Source organism: Telmatherina bonti (assembly GCF_933228915.1).
Source record: "Telmatherina bonti genome assembly, chromosome: 14".
Classification (NCBI taxonomy): domain Eukaryota; kingdom Metazoa; phylum Chordata; class Actinopteri; order Atheriniformes; family Telmatherinidae; genus Telmatherina; species Telmatherina bonti.
In genome coordinates this window covers 36,875,155-36,891,714 of record NC_136612.1, presented here as the reverse complement: position 1 = coordinate 36,891,714, position 16,560 = coordinate 36,875,155, and the positions used below count along the sequence as shown (strand labels likewise).

Sequence of the window (16,560 nt, the reverse complement as noted above, 5' to 3'; positions counted from 1 at the left end):
GTGTTTGTCATCCAAACCCGAACATTCATGTTGTGTTAGCAGTGAAACAGCAAACTGAAGCAGATTTAACAGTCGTTGCTGAGATGGATCAAACACTGGAGGCAACTCTGAGAGGTAGCACAAGCAAAGTCCGTACGAAACGAGTACAGGTGCGCAACCAAGGCCAAAACCCAGAAAAGATTCATACCAACACGAGCTGCAGCTTTTTAACTAGACTGGATTTGCATAATGTGGTTATTAAAGAGACATGCTACAGAGGAGTGAGGCGACGGCGTCATATTGGTGGGTAGCGGCTATGTCGGCGAATTAAAAGCATATTTAGTAAAAATGTTGCACAGCGTTTCAGTCTTCTCCCGTACGACCCGATCGCAGCATCATGGGGAAACCTCGGAGCCTGACCTCCTCTGCTCTCCGATTGGTACAAACTTCAGCGTCTCTCACCACAAGTCAGAGAAGGGATACTTTTCTCTTCTTCTACTATTTATTTACAGTGTTGCTCAGTTAGCTCAGCTGCTAAATGAGGCTACAGTCGTATGTAAAAGCATTCTGTAGTAAATACTGTAAACATGCACAGATTGTAGGGGGATGCTTTAACGGCTTATTTCCTCCACGTCCCGCACCACAATCAGCCACCGAGTCTCAGCGTTCACACATTTGAACAACGTCGGGCACAGAGAGGCCCCGAGCCGTTTGGACCATGTTCGGCACAACATTGTACCGAAACGAGGACCAGATGAGCGCCGCCAGATGTTTCCTGTGTTAAACATCACAGCCAAGCGACAGTTTCCCTGGAAAAACACACCTGACACCTTTCAGACTTAATTAACAGACCAGAGTTTGTAGGTAAACTCTGCACAAGTTTTACCCATAAATTACATTCAGGTATGTTGCAGCAGGCAAACTCCTAAGACTTGCTGGACTGCGGCACTAGAGGACATGAGTTGCCCACCCCTGTATTTTATCATATATTATGGTATTGCAACTTGAGTACGTTTTTTTTTTTAGTTGCAGTCTGATTTGTACCTGTTTGGGCACAAAAAACTAGAACTACTTTAGCATGACACTGGCTGGTGTCATAGTATATGTAGGATGGGTACCATGTTGTGGTAAATACTGTAGTTTTCTTGGGACAGAAACAATTATTGTGATAAATATAATAATTTCTTTGGGACAGGTACCGTTTTTGTAATAAATACCATATTTTCTTTAGGAGAGATACCATATTTGGTGATAAATGCTATAGTTTTCTTGGGACAGGTACAATTTTTGTGATTAAATGCTATAGTTTTCTTGGGACAGGTACCATATTTTGGAGTAAATACCATATTTTCTTTGGGACATGAACAATTTTTGTGATAAATACCATAGTTTTATTGGGACGGGTACCATTTTATAGTAAATACCACAGTTTTCTTAGTATAGGTACCATTTTTATGGTAAATTTAATATTTTCTTGGAGACAGGTACCATGTTTGTTGTAAATACTGTAGTTTTCTTTGGATTGGTACCATTTTTGTGGTAGATACCATAATTTTTTGGGGACGGGTACCATTTTTGTGGTTAATACCATAGTTTTCTTGAGACAGGTACCATGTTTGTAGTAAATACCACTGTTTTTGGGACCAGTTACCATTTTTATTGTATGTAGTTTTCTTGGAGCATGTACTTATGGTGTTGCCTAAATGTGTATTTTGCTGTGTCATGGCCATCACATGCTGCAGACAAGGAAACTGTCATAAAGAAGGCCTCCATACAAGACCACTTCTGGCCCACAAAATATTGATTATTGATTCTTATTGTTTGTGCATCAAGAGACTTCAGAGGGGATCATTAAAGTATCTCCAAAGTCAATAAAAACTAAGCCAATGATGCAACTGCAGGCTGAAGTTAAGCTGCAGAGAAAACAGCAGTAATCAGCAGGAAAAGATTGATCCTCAGAGCTAGCCAAGATGTGCAGAGCAAATGTAACCCTAACTGTCCAAATTAATAGCAGCCTTGGAGATCACCGGGAATAATATGAACCTGCCCATCACTTAATGTCTGGTAAGAGGAGACGCTGTGGTCAGACAGAGTAATTAAATATGGCTGAATCTGAAGGGACTGACCTGGAATCAGTTACTGCAGATCAGCTCACAATGCAGAAGAAGCAGTGGAGTTTGTGTGGTGAGTTCACTGCCTCCAAAAAACAGTGGGACAGAATAAATGACATGCTTTCATGCTGCAGCAGCTGAAGCTAATGGAAGAAGCAGATCCTCCACCAGTTTTTCTTTCCTGCCTTCACAGTAAGAATCCCAGCTCATCCTCAGTTGACGATGAAGCATCCTCTAGTTTCATCTCCGCTGAGACCGAGTTCCATCTTATGGCATCAAAGCATGAAACTCACGTTTTCCCAAGTTTATTCCGTTACAGTCATTTAGAAATCAGAATAATCCCATTTTCCATGGAGACAAATGTCAGTTTCCATGACAACATGTCAGGTGGTGGGAAGAAAGCAGTCTGAAGAGGAGATAAACTTCTACCGCATAACAGCAGGAGCATCCGGGGATGGATCCGCTCTCCAGTGATGCGTCGAGATGCGGTTGGTCGGTTGTGTTGGAGGTAGAGAGTCGGGCGGACCATGCTCATCATCGTGCAGGAACAAACAGCAGTGAGGAACAGAATTTAAGATGTTTTTCTTCTGGTGCAGGTGCTGGAGAACGATAGTGCTTCGGGTCTGAAGGGTTGGTCTGGCCGGGTTCGACGGTTTCGCCTCAGGACCGGTTGGAATCAGGATTTTAATATGACTGGAGAGACACAAAGTCACATGGATTCACTTTGGTTCAGCCTTTCTTTAGAACTGAACTAAACACAATTCCAGGAGAGGAAAAGCTGTAAGGACATCAGATGCTACTTACGTCCCCAGTTGAGGGCGATGGCGGCAGCGATGATGGCAATTCCTCCTAAAATGGAGATGACAGACAGCACCATGGCGTTTCGGCCCAAACGGCGAGCTCCGTCAATGTTGCCTTGCTGCAGACTGTTTCGAGACTGAACAAAAGCAGAAGATGAAAAGATTTTGATCAGTCAATTTGAAGATTTGTTGACCTGAATAAGCTGAAAACGCGTTTCAGCTTTGAGTTTATCAGTTAAAGAAGTTGTTTAATTACTGGCTTATTATACCAAAAAATACTGATTTATTTTCAGTATATAAACATCAGTGGGCGTTTGCAGGTAATTAGAGACTGGAATATGTCAGGAATTATCAATCAAACTGGTTTGATTCTGCATGAAGTATCAGATGTTCAAATATCCATGAATAAACAACTGATATAAAATCACTTGAACAACTTCAAACCTCCTCAAAACTATTAAAAAAATAATTATTGACACACTTTTAATGCTTTAATTGCCAGTTTAACCATTTAAATTATTCATTATTCTTTAAAATAAAAAAACACAAAACATGACGTATTTTCTAAATGATAAATATCAGGTGGTGTTTTGGTAATGGTTACAGTTTCGGATACCTCAAAGATTATCACCAAAATGTCTTTTATGCGAGTATTGCTGAATTCCACCAGATTCAGCTGGTTTTCTACCGTAGCCAGATGTAGCTTTTGTCCCGGATGTTTTTGGTTGAAAGGTTAAAAAAAAGAATAAAAAGCGAGTGGAAATAGCGTGAAAGGGAAAAATAAATGACTAAAAAGTAGCGTTATTGTAAAGCATTCATACCATGAGACGCAACTCATGCAAACTGATCACCAAATGAAAATAGGCGAATAACTTCTGATATGTTTTAAAAGTCTTTGTCGTACCATGACTGAGAACGTGAGCGCTACGATGTTAAGGGGCACCAGCGGGCAGAAGCATGACAGGATGGCGAGGATCAGGTAGTCTCTCGGCTTGGATCCATCCGCAGCGGACTCTGTGATTGCACTGGGCTGGCGGGTGAGCGAGGGCCTGGGCGAGCCCGCCGCTAACGAGCCGGACCGGCTGCCCAAGCGAGGGTGGCCGTCAAAATGGCCCCCTGGCTTAGCATGAAGCTTGGGCGACACAGAGGACGCTGTGGGAGATGTTTCAGCCATAACTGGAGCCACGCCGTTACCTGCGAGAGACAAAAAAACTCTGAATACATTTACATGTTACCAGATAAACAGTTTCCTACTGTTTGAGTAAACAAACCTGGCGGTCGACACGCTGGAGACTTGAAAAGTACCAAAATCACTGAAGTGGAGTTAACAATGAGCAAACAAAAAGGAGAAGTAAAGTGATACAATGAGTATAGATACTCTTCGTATGGAGGCCTACCCGTGGATGATCAAGCTCTTCATCTTCAGGAACAGAGTAAGCGGAGTTAATGGAAGTAGAAACATTTAGGATTATTCAGGCCTTCAGTTAGCATGGATTTCCAGACCTAAACATGACCTGTGACTGACTGGAGAGATTATTTCTCTCAGCAGGTTTAGGAGCTTTAGTTCCCACGAAAGAGCTGGGGAAGGTGACTAAAGTCCAGTACCAGATCACTGGTAGAAGATGGACGGCACGGCTACAGTGGAAAAGCAACATAACCATTAGGGCTGCACAATTTATCGGATTTAGATTGTGATCTGGACATTTAAATAAACCTGATTGTCAACAATATTTACATTCAAAACAAGAACTCTGCTGCATGCGTCTCTGATCAGTCATGTTCTCAACCAGTACGCTGCCGACCACCCGGGAACGAATGTCTGGTTGAGGCTTCATTAACCTGCCTAAATATCAAGCGCGCACATCTTTATATATATATATATATATATATATATATATATATATATATATATATATATATATATATATATATATATTGTGTTCATACGCAACATTTTAAATTTGTTTAATTGAAAATTTCTTAGTCATATATATATATATATATATATATATATATATATATATATATATATATATATATATATATATATATATATATATATATATGTATATATATATATATATATTGTGTTCATACGCAACATTTTAAATTTGTTTAATTGAAAATTTCTTAGTCATATATATATATATATATATATATATATATATATATATATATATATATGTATATATATATATATATATATATATATATATATATATGTATATATATATATATATATATATATATATATGACTAAGAAATTTTCAATTAAACAAATTTAAAATGTTGCGTATGAACACAGCATGGATTGCTAACTTGACACATGTTGACACATTTAAGTGCTGATATTTGCTCTTTTTTTTTATCATTTATGAGTCAGAATGTGGTAAAACTTCTGTTTCCATTCTCACTCCTAAAACACAGCTGGAAATGCTGATACATAGAAAAAACATCAGCTTCAGTTTCAACATCTAATCTACCAGCAGTATGCCTCTCTAGCTGTGTTTCAGTTACAGGTTTTCTCATAATAAAAGTGCTATTTATAAAATCTGAACAAAGTACAACTGTGATTTGTAGACGTTTTCATTAAATGGTGTTTAGCGAATTTACCAGGTAGGCTTTTCAGGTTTTTCTACTTGCTATCAAAGATGAATGTTCTATGAATATGTGTGTAATTTTTTGTTATTTGTAAAGAGATTTCCGTCTCCTTCTCTGTGCTACTATGCTGCAGGCAGGACGTATGTCCTCACTGCGTCCACTCAGAGGAACCCCCATGACAACCTTTTCTCCTGTCACTCCTAAAAACCCAGACAAGATGATTTTCCGTCTGAAACTTGCTGTCTTGATTCCCTGCCAACAGGGTTTTTAGGAATGTTTCAGATATTGTACAGATTGTATACATGTCTCTGCTTTTAGGCGTCTATTGTTGAACCTTAAAAAAACAGAGCCATCATCATGCTGGAAAGAACAATGTAGACTCGTCGCTCCAGAGGAGCTACAGGCCGATATCCAACCTCCCCTTTCCTAGTAAGATTATACACAACTTTCTAAATAATAAACTACTAAGTAACTGTCTTTATGTCGACCAGTCGGGTTTTAAACCACATCACGTGCTGAGACCGCTCTAGTTGAGGCCCTAAATGGCTTCTGCTTGAGCAACATTTCAGTCCTGGTTCTCCTGGATCTCGGTGCTGCATTCGACACAGTCGAATATAAAGACCAGCTGAAAGTCTGGGTGGGACTGGATGGCGCTGCAGTTGTTGGTTTGAGTCTTACAGGATGTGGATGACATTGTGTCTAAAGGTAACTATAAATCTAAGCGAACTACAATAACCTGTGGCGTTCCACAAGGCGGCATGTTGGTGCTCCTGCTGTGCAGCATCTACATACTCCCACTTGCTCACGTTAAGAAAAACAACATGTTACCATGTTACCACGCTGATGACACACAAAACTACATAACCGTCTCACCAGGAGACTATAGTCTGATCCAAACTCTGATCAAAAGCCTTGATCACATTAAAGTTTGGATGTTCCAGAACTTCCTTTAGTTAAGTGAAAGCAAAACTGGAATAACTGTGTTTGGAGCAAAAGAAGAAAAATTAAAGTCATAAATCAGCTTCAGACAACGATGTTGAAAACTAACGACGTATGCAGCTGTTTTCCAGTCTGAAACTTCCACCTGATATTGACATCGATACAGGATAAGTCACAACATTTTTCATTCATTGGCTGAAACAGAGGAAATTGTTTCGGTCACCTGCAGGATCGTTTCCATCGAGCAGCCAACAACGAACAGCCAATCATTTACCCTCATTTAAGCCATCTAACTGGAAAAATGCCTGGATATGATGATGGCAGCCCAGGATGCGAGTGCTGGAGGAAAAGACTGGTTTTCCCCCTCCAGTTCGTTGTCTCATCACTTCTGTAGAAACTTCAAACTGGACTTACTGGTCTCTGTGGTCTCACTGATCACCGTCAGGTGGTCCATCGCCTTCTCCGCCTCCGGATCATCTCTGGTGGAGGTCGCCATCTCTTCTATGCCAGCTGGTTGGGAAGTTATGGCGCCTTCATCTGGCTGTGTGCTGATTGGTTGGTCTGGTTGCTGGGGCTCCTCCATGCTGCCGGACTGGGGGGCGGCGCTGGGACTGGAGGCCATCGGACTGGTCGGGTTAAACTAACTGGTGGAGGGAAGCTGAAGGCAGGAACGGTTCTGGAAGAAAAGGTAGAAATGCATCCGTCACCGTGACGATGAAACAGGTTTAATGATGGATTTTATTGATTTGTCGTCCAGCACGTGATCAATCCGATCCGCAGGACCTGGACTTTTATTCAGGTTCCTCCATTAATCTGAACCCAGACTGAGACATTTTATTCTTCTTCATCATCGTCATCCTCCCTCTCATCGTCATCATTCTGAAAACAATCATCAACACCGTCATCCTCCTCAGAGTCTTCATCATCTTCGTCCCTTGTAATGATACCAAGTCTTAATGGGACTTCATGTAGAAATAACAGCTAGATTGTTTCAAATCCATCATCATCATTATCATCTTTATCATGCTGACTATAATCATCATATAATCTTAATCATCCTCATCAACCTCCTCTTCATCATTGTATAGATTATCATCCCCATTCATCCTAATCTTATTATCATCTTCACCATCACCATTATCATTTTTTCATTTTCATCAGACTCTTCATCGTCCTTATATGATCATCATCCTATTTATCATCAGTGCTGACCATCATCTCTATCATCATCATCTTCATAATCTTCATCCTCCTCCCATTCATCATCATCATGATAAAGATAAAAAGAACACCCACCATCTATCAGATTTCTGATTGGATCCATGTTTATTGTTTATCTATTTTATCAATATTGTTTAAAGTTTCAGGTTTTATTTTACCACATAAAAGTCGTGATGGAGCATCCTACTGGTACAATAAATCCAAACTAAAATCTGAATACATTTGCATAAAATCTGTCTGACCAATCATCTCCGACCTGCTCAAAGCTGATTGGTCGGATCAGGTTGAAGCCTGTAATAACTAGCATGAAGTATTTGGACGCTTCATGCTAGTTAACAACAAGCTTTTAAACAACAAACCTTTAATCTTTTGCTTATGTACCAAAATGGTCATAAGAATTTACATATAAAAACATTCTTTTTACTGTTTTCACATCAGATATTTTAACAATTTCACACCATTAATATTAAGATATGTTTAGATTTTCTTTTTTTTTTTTTACATAAAATCCTTGATTTTTCATTTTACATGATAAAAAAAAAAGTGCATTATTTATAAAGACAAGGCACATGATGTTATTCCAGTCTGAACAGACTCAGTAATGGATAAAAACATTGATTTTAACGCATCAATACTTTTGGAGCAATTTGCATGTGAGTTTCGGTCTCGTCTGGTTATACTGGGAGTCAATGGTACCAAACTGGTTCCCAAGTCAAACTTCTCTTTCGAAATCTTCTACAAATCATGAAACTGTTAATATAACAATCGTTACAAAGTTTCATGCAACCAGTTTTTAAACTAAATACTGAAAGTTTAAAAACAAGGTTCATGTTTGGACCTTTAAGACGCCTCGAGGGGGAAACTAAGATTCATATATTTTTATATCTGTTGCATAACTTCCTGTAAGAGCTTGCGGCTCTGTTTGTCTCATACCTGCAGCATTATTAAATCCGGCGTGCAGAACGTGAGTCATAAGACTTTACAGAAGGGAGGTGATATGAAAACGTCTGCAGTGAAATGAAAGAAGATTATTGCTTCGTTTTTCTGCTTGTCTGTCAGAAAAGGAAACTAAATCTGGCTGCAAACCGCAACGACAGAGGAAAGTTTATCTGATGGGAGAAGTTCCAGAAAACAACCTGAGTTCCGATTTATTCTGGAGGAAAAAGGAGAAAAGTTCAGGAACGCTGGAGCCCTGAGACTGCCAGCACTAAAAGCAACTACTGAAATAAATAAACAGCAACATAAACTCATTTATATGGCAACAATTTAAGCCAAAAATAATTTAAGGTTACTGTGGTGGAATTATGCGTATAGTGTAGTTTTAATATGTTACTCATTTATTAAGTTTCTTTTAAGTAGTACAAGATATATATTCTGCATAGTTAGAGTAGTTCAGTAAGCTTGCTTTAGTAGATTCATGCATAAAACTAAGTGTTCTGTTCAAGGCCTGTTTCAGCTTTGACTGTTGTTATCAACAAGCTAGCAGTTGTTTTGACTCGTGCTGCCAGGCAAAGGTTGTTTGTGTCTGCTTAAAGAACACTGTAGCACCCTGAGCAGAGGCAGAGCTCTCGAGACCTCTCACCCGCAACATCTGTACATGCCCAATAAATTGAACAGAAAACAGTTGATTTATAGATTTATTTCTCATCGGATAAATTCCACGACACTGCCAGCACTAAAAGCAACTACTGAAATAAATAAACAGCAACATTAACTCATTTATATGGCAACAATTTAAGCCAAAAATCATTTAAGGTTACATTCATTTATATTTTATTGTCATTTCTGAACTTTTTAAACTTTTAATAAATTCTCTCATTTATACTTTATTTATATTTCATGTAATCTTCCGTTGAGTTTATTTATTTTGTAAATCTTTACTTTTTTCTTCCTTGTCTCCCTTCTTTCTTATACTTCAGAGAACTGCAAAATATTTTTTTATTTCCAGAAAAGTTAAAGAAGAAAGGCATAAAAAAATCTAAGAAAATGTAAGATTGGAAATAAAGAGGATGGACATATGAAAATGTAAATAAATGAAGAGGTACATAAAATGTCAGATGAGAACAAAATACGGAATTAAAACAAAAATCAGTGATAATAACATGTAAAAAGAAAATAACACAAATAAATACAGGAATAAAAATGAAGGAGAATATTTTCACAGCATCAAATTAATTAATTATATTAAAAAAAAGATGTGAAAAGTAAATCTTAATTAAAACAGTTAAAAATGACAATAAATTTAATTTGTTTCATAATGTAAAAAATACATTTTTGTGATCTAAATTTCCTAAAGTTACATTGTGGAAGGTTTTCTGTGGTTTTCTGTCCAAAATCTGCCTTTAGATTATATGTGCGTAATGACCGCTAAAAACTCGACACACTCTCACCAACGAAGAATTTCAGATTTGTTTCTACGTACGACGGGTGAGCCAGTAGGGGGCGCCATGACAGTCCATTATCTTGAAACTACAGCTGCCAGTGAGGGCCAATAATAACGTGTTTTCCCTGCAAGTCAGCGCAGTGATGAGACATTGATGGAGGAGGCGTTTGTCCTCGCAGGTTTACCGACCAAAAAACTGAAAAATCTGTTCAGCGCGACAAAAAGCGCAGCAGCAGGAGCCGTTCGACCGTCACCAGGAAAGGCGCTGCCGAAGCAGCGTGAGCCGAGCGGCGAACAGAGGACTAACATCGGGGTAACCCTCCCCAGGTGGAGGGAAGGGTCCCCGAAGTCGTCAGTTTTTCAACTTAATGCACACAAAAGTCATGCTAAACTAGCCTAAAACGTTTTCACTGGGTGTGTTAGACAGTGTTGCTCATCGCCATGGTAACATCACAGCACGGTGTTTCCACCTGGTTTGCAGACTCAGGAGGACGGGTTGCGAGGGTGTTGAGACAGTTATAGCTCCCTATGTGTAAAAGCCTGAGTGTAAACTTGAGCATTGAACCAGAAGCGCTGAATGAACTGATGAAGTCTGTAGCAGGTAACCTGCTCGTTACAGCGTCACTGTCTTCACGTGACACACGCGTGTGGTGACGATTAAATCATTTAAACATCAGAGAACAACTTCCTGGGAAGCGTTCCAAACTTCCAAACAGTTCCAAACTTCACCAGCTGGACGGAAAAATGTTATAAACATCCTAATGAACCTGAAAGTTCACGTAGCATCTGGCGTGTGGCGTCTGGCGTGATGCATGTGGCATGTAGCGTGTTGACGTTAACAGAGCAGCAAATACATTTTCAGATGTAAAATGACTTAGAAATAAAACGACGTAGATTCAGCCTGCTCAGCTGTGCATGTTCCCGTGATGTGCACTGCATTCTCAACCAAAGACCATATATGACAGGTGTACGGAGCCTCTGGCGGTTAAAAGTGAAGCCTATGCGGAAGTGAATAAAACTGCAGTTCCCCCTTCATCCACTAGGGGCGGCAAAACAGAGCAAATCCCCATAGACTCCCATGTTAAAAAGACCAACTTCACAGCAGGAATAAACATGTTTACAGCAGGAATAAACATATTTACAGCAGATATAAACATGTTTACAGCAGAAATAAACATGTTTACAGCTGAAATAAACATGTTTACAGCAGAAATAAACATGTTTACAGCAGGAATAAACATGTTTTCAGCAGAAATAAACATGTTTACAGCAGGAATAAACATGTTCACAGCAGGAATAAACATGTTTACAGCAGAAATAAACATGTTTACAGCAGAAATAAACATGTTCACAGCAGAAATAAACATGTTCACAGCAGGAATAAACATGTTTACAGCAGAAATAAACATGTTTACAGCAGAAATAAACATGTTCACAGCAGAAATAAACATGTTCACAGCAGGAATAAACATGTTTACAGCAGAAATAAACATGTTTACAGCAGAAATAAACATGTTCACAGCAGAAATAAACATGTTTACAACAGAAATAAACATGTTCACAGCAGGAATAAACATGTTTACAACAGAAATAAACATGTTTACAGCAGAAATAAACATGTTCACAGCCTGAAAATCCATTTTAGGTTTAACAGGTCATGTTTACCTTGACATGACAACTGTGGGGGGAGTGAATTGTTTTCTAACTCGCACTGTTTAAAAGTAATTTAATCTCAAAGTTTGGCATATTTAGGGGCGTGTCCTTTTGATTGACAGGTACCCGATCTCCCGTTTCAAGTAAGAAGAACGTATAACAACTGCAGTTTTCAGCTGGTTAACAGTATGACTAACTGTTAGCCGGTTAGCTCCTGTTATCTCCAGGTTAGCTTGGTTAGCTCTTAGCTACAGAAAGCTCAGAGTTTGCTCGATGTCAATCATCCACCATGACGCTCACAGCCCCCCTCTCAGCTCCACCTCTTTGCCCATATTTGTGTTTTCCGGGCTAGACGACACGCATGCCCCTGCCAAGATGGCGACGGTAGGAACCGCCCACCGAGCTTCAATTCAGCTCTTCAGAAACCTACGGGTGATGTGACGGAGGCTCCGCCCATCTTTTTATACAGTTTATGTTCTCGACACGCCATGGCAGTGAGGAAAACACTCCGGTTGCTCCTCGATGGAGAGCGACAGTTTCATCTGCTCGTTGACTTTAAACAACGTTTGTGTTTGACGTTCATGTGGTCAATGATTTCCTGGCGTGCGCTCTGTCCGTGTGCTGGCGGAAGCTCGCTCACCTGTGTGTGTGCTTCTCTCTGTGTGTTTTCTCATCATGGCGAAGCTCTGGAGAGTCTGGGAGGCTTTTGGTCCCAGTAGAGGCAGCTTATGAAGCCTTTCTGCCGGCGTGCGGATTTACTGCCACTAAACAGGAAGTTTCGCCGTCTCTGCTGTTAGATGAGATCTTACTGGACGGCAGGTTGGGATCATGTCTGCAAGGCATCTCCATGCTTGGTTCCTCTGCTGCACTAAAGCAGGTGATTCCAGTCAGCACAGTGAATGAACCTGCTTCACGGCATGGACACGACTTGTTGAAGGGAGGTTGAAGCTTTTTGATCCACTGCAGCTACCGTAGTAGTATAAGGCGTAAGAAACGGAGAGGCGCTACAATGCATCGTTCGTTTAAATGATGCCTTTTTTCTGCTTTTATTTTTTATTTTGTCCGTTTCGGGACTCCGTACAGAGCAGCAGATCCTGCTGGGAGGACTTTTCTCATCCTTCTGAACTTTTTCACAGGAAGAGAAGAAGAAAATCGGTTTCTGCTAAACGGCTGGTTCTTGTTGAAGCTGGATGGTCTAATTCCCAGTGGCCGTGACGCAGGTTTCCTCCTCCGTCGCGGCCGAATGGGGATCCGTCAGCGACTGAAAAGCAACTTTCAGTTGTCAGACTGTGTTCAGATTAACAGAAACCAAACTGAATTAATAACGAAGGAGACGCCAGTCGAGTTCACGAGCGTCAAACCTGCACTTGTTTCAGTTTGGCGTTAGTCAGAAACTAAAACCTGAGAAGATTCGACCATCTACAGAGTAGAATACCATCTGGCAATAATCAGAAGGAATCTCTGTATGCTGGTGACCTCCAGGAGCTCTGCATTTATTTCTGGTTGGGAAAGAAAAGCTCATGACCGAACAGAAACTTCAGGCAGTTGAAAGTGAAGTCTGTACGTCTTCTCTGGACCAAAGCCTGGATGAAGATGTGGAATAGTTTGTGGACAGCATGGACGGCGTGTCCTGCAGACTAAAGAGGAGAGGGAGCATCCAGCTTGTTATCAGCCTGCATCTCTGATGGGATGGGGTTGCATTAGTGCCGATGGCGTGGGCAGCTTCCACATCTGGGAAGCTCCATCAATGCTGAAACATCTGCTCCCATCCAGACAACGTCTCTTTCAGGGAAGACCTTCCACCATGCTGGACCACATCCTGATGGTGGAACAGGAGAACTGGTCCTGCAGGACCACGCTGGACCACATCCTGATGGTGGAACAGGAGAACTGGTCCAGCAGGACCATGCTGGACCACATCCTGATGGGGGAACAGGAGAACTGGTCCAGCAGGACCACACTGAACCACATCCTGATGGGGGAACAGGAGAACTGGTCCAGCAGGACCATGCTGGACCACATCCTGATGGTGGAACAGGAGAACTGGTCCTGCAGGACCACGCTGGACCACATCCTGATGGTGGAACAGGAGAACTGGTCCAGCAGGACCATGCTGGACCACATCCTGATGGGGGAACAGGAGAACTGGTCCAGCAGGACCATGCTGGACCACATCCTGATGGGGGAACAGGAGAACTGGTCCAGCAGGACCATGCTGGACCACATCCTGATGGGGGAACAGGAGAACTGGTCCAGCAGGACCATGCTGGACCACATCCTGATGGGGGAACAGGAGAACTGGTCCAGCAGGACCACACTGAACCACATCCTGATGGGGGAACAGGAGAACTGGTCCAGCAGGACCACGCTGGACCACATCCTGATGGGGGAACAGGAGAACTGGTCCAGCAGGACCACGCTGAACCACATCCTGATGGGGGAACAGGAGAACTGGTCCAGCAGGACCACGCTGAACCACATCCTGATGGGGGAACAGGAGAACTGGTCCAGCAGGACCACGCTGAACCACATCCTGATGGTGGAACAGGAGAACTGGTCCAGCAGGACCACGCTGGACCACATCCTGATGGTGGAACAGGAGAACTGGTCCAGCAGGACCATGCTGGACCACATCCTGATGGGGGAACAGGAGAACTGGTCCAGCAGGACCATGCTGAACCACATCCTGATGGGGGAACAGGAGAACTGGTCCAGCAGGACCATGCTGAACCACATCCTGATGGTGGAACAGGAGAACTGGTCCAGCAGGACCACGCTGGACCACATCCTGATGGTGGAACAGGAGAACTGGTCCAGCAGGACCACGCTGGACCACATCCTGATGGGGGAACAGGAGAACTGGTCTGCTGCAGTCCACATGTCAAACTTAATCACAGAAAACTGCATTTTTATGTGACTAAATTCATCTTAAATCTCTGCTTAAACACATAAAACGCGTAATTGTGGATAAATGTGCGGGTTATGCAAGCAGCAGATTTATTTGTCTCGCTTTGTGAAGCTTCGTTTGATCTGCAGCGGTTTCATAAAGACCTCGGATCGATGGGAGCTGCAGATCTGGAGAAAGCTCCGTCGCAGCTCTTACAAGCTGAGTATTGTAATGAGCTGCCAGCAGGTGATTGATCAGCGGTATCATCCCTCCCCGAGGACCCCACACTGCAGCGCCGCTCTCAACCACCGTCTTCCTGCACTGCAGCTTAAAACCAGTTGTAGCGGCACACACTGCCGTGAACAAAGCTTCTCCGAGCTCATCCAGCTCCTCCTCCATCCAGCTCTTCATCCATGAAGTCTTAAAAGAAGGAGGACTCAGTAAACCAGCCTGCAGACGCTGAACTGCTGCCTGGTCCACATGGAAGACATCTGGATCGGACAAACCGAGGCTTTAGGTATGAGGCCAGGTCAGTCTCAGGACTGGGAAATACACACTCACTGGTTCACGGATGTAATCTTGTACTACATATTCACAGATAATAGAAACCGCTGAACGTCCAACCTGCTTCTCATCTGTGAACATCTCTGCATTTGTGAGAGAAATCTGTGCAGTGGATTTAAAGAATCCCCTGACGTCGCAGGTCAACAAATGTCACCATTGGTTTATAGGCCTGTCAATCAAGTTTACGATTCTGATTGACATATTCATCAGTTAACCAGGTGTGTTTGCTTTCAGCCAATCATACAGCTCCTTACATCTTCTCCACACTTTTAAAGCAGTTGCAGAGCGACATGCCGAGATCCAAACACAGCAAACGTTCCTGTAAGGGGAAATGCTGCTGCATTTGGCGTTTCTCCAGCGGCGAAAATGACGTTTTATCAACAAGAAAGTGCTGCTGTTAAACGGCCAACGCCACTGCCGAGCAGCAAACTCCGCCTCTAACAGCGACAACTTTCTTCAGCAGTATTACAGGGATTTGTCCGCATTGTCCATGGTGAAAATGAACGATGTATTTGGGGGAAAAACACACGTTTGATGTGTTGCATCGGCTTGTATATGCTTCGGTAATATGATAATAAAGTGTTTTTGTTATTTTTTACTTTGCTGATTTCTGGCTGATATCTGTCTGTTGATGTTCATTTCAAAGTAATTGGGGTTTTTTGGGATGTAACTTTTAATAAACTGATATTTACATTTGTTTTATTTTCTGACAGGAAATATTTTGTCAGACTGACCTTATAAAAACATTTATATTGTGATTTTTTCTGCCCCTGCAACAGATGTAAAAACCAACGGAGACCTCCTGTAACCTTTTTAATGACGTTTGTCAGAATTCCAGGTTAGTCTGAATATTTTGTTTATTTGTGCTCAGAATACATAAATCCCACTAATGTTACAGCTGATTAACAAACACATAGAAATTATTCCTGTTTAGTGTTGAATTATTAACGCTACACAGGAATAAAATCTCTGGCTCGCTCATCAACAGCTAACGCTGACACCACGGGATCTTGCCTTAGAAGTTAACACCAAGACCATGGGTTCTTACATTAGCACCTAATGCTAACACTGTGGGTTCTTACATCAGCAGCTAATGCTAAGACTGTGAGTCCTTACATTTGCAGCTAATGCTAACAATGAAAGCTCTTAGATTACCAGTTAATGCTAAGACTGTGGGCTCTTACATTAGCAGCCAATGCTAAGACTGTGAGCTCTTCCATTATCAGCTAATGCTAAGACTGTGGGTTCTTACATTAACAGCTAATGCTTAGACTGTGGTTTCTTACATTGCCAGTTAATGCTAAGACTGTGAGTTCTTACGTTAGCAGTTAATGCTATGACTGTGAGTTCTTACTTTAGCAGCTAATGCTAAGACTGTGGGTTCTTACAATAGAGTTAACGCTAACACCACGGGATATTACC

The 16,560-nt window shown here is 41.6% G+C and overlaps 1 protein-coding gene across 1 annotated transcript; it reads right to left on the bottom strand.

The window, feature by feature from the left end:
* Positions 1-590: 590 nt before the first annotated feature.
* LOC306765695 (uncharacterized protein) lies at positions 591-7,052 on the bottom strand (the record flags this gene model as incomplete). Its single annotated transcript, XM_079253179.1, has 4 exons — positions 591-754; positions 2,895-3,027; positions 3,795-4,084; positions 6,845-7,052. 4 exons carry the CDS (start codon positions 7,050-7,052, stop codon positions 591-593), a joined length of 795 nt encoding a protein of 264 aa, XP_079109305.1.
* Between the last annotated feature and the right edge of the window lie 9,508 nt (positions 7,053-16,560).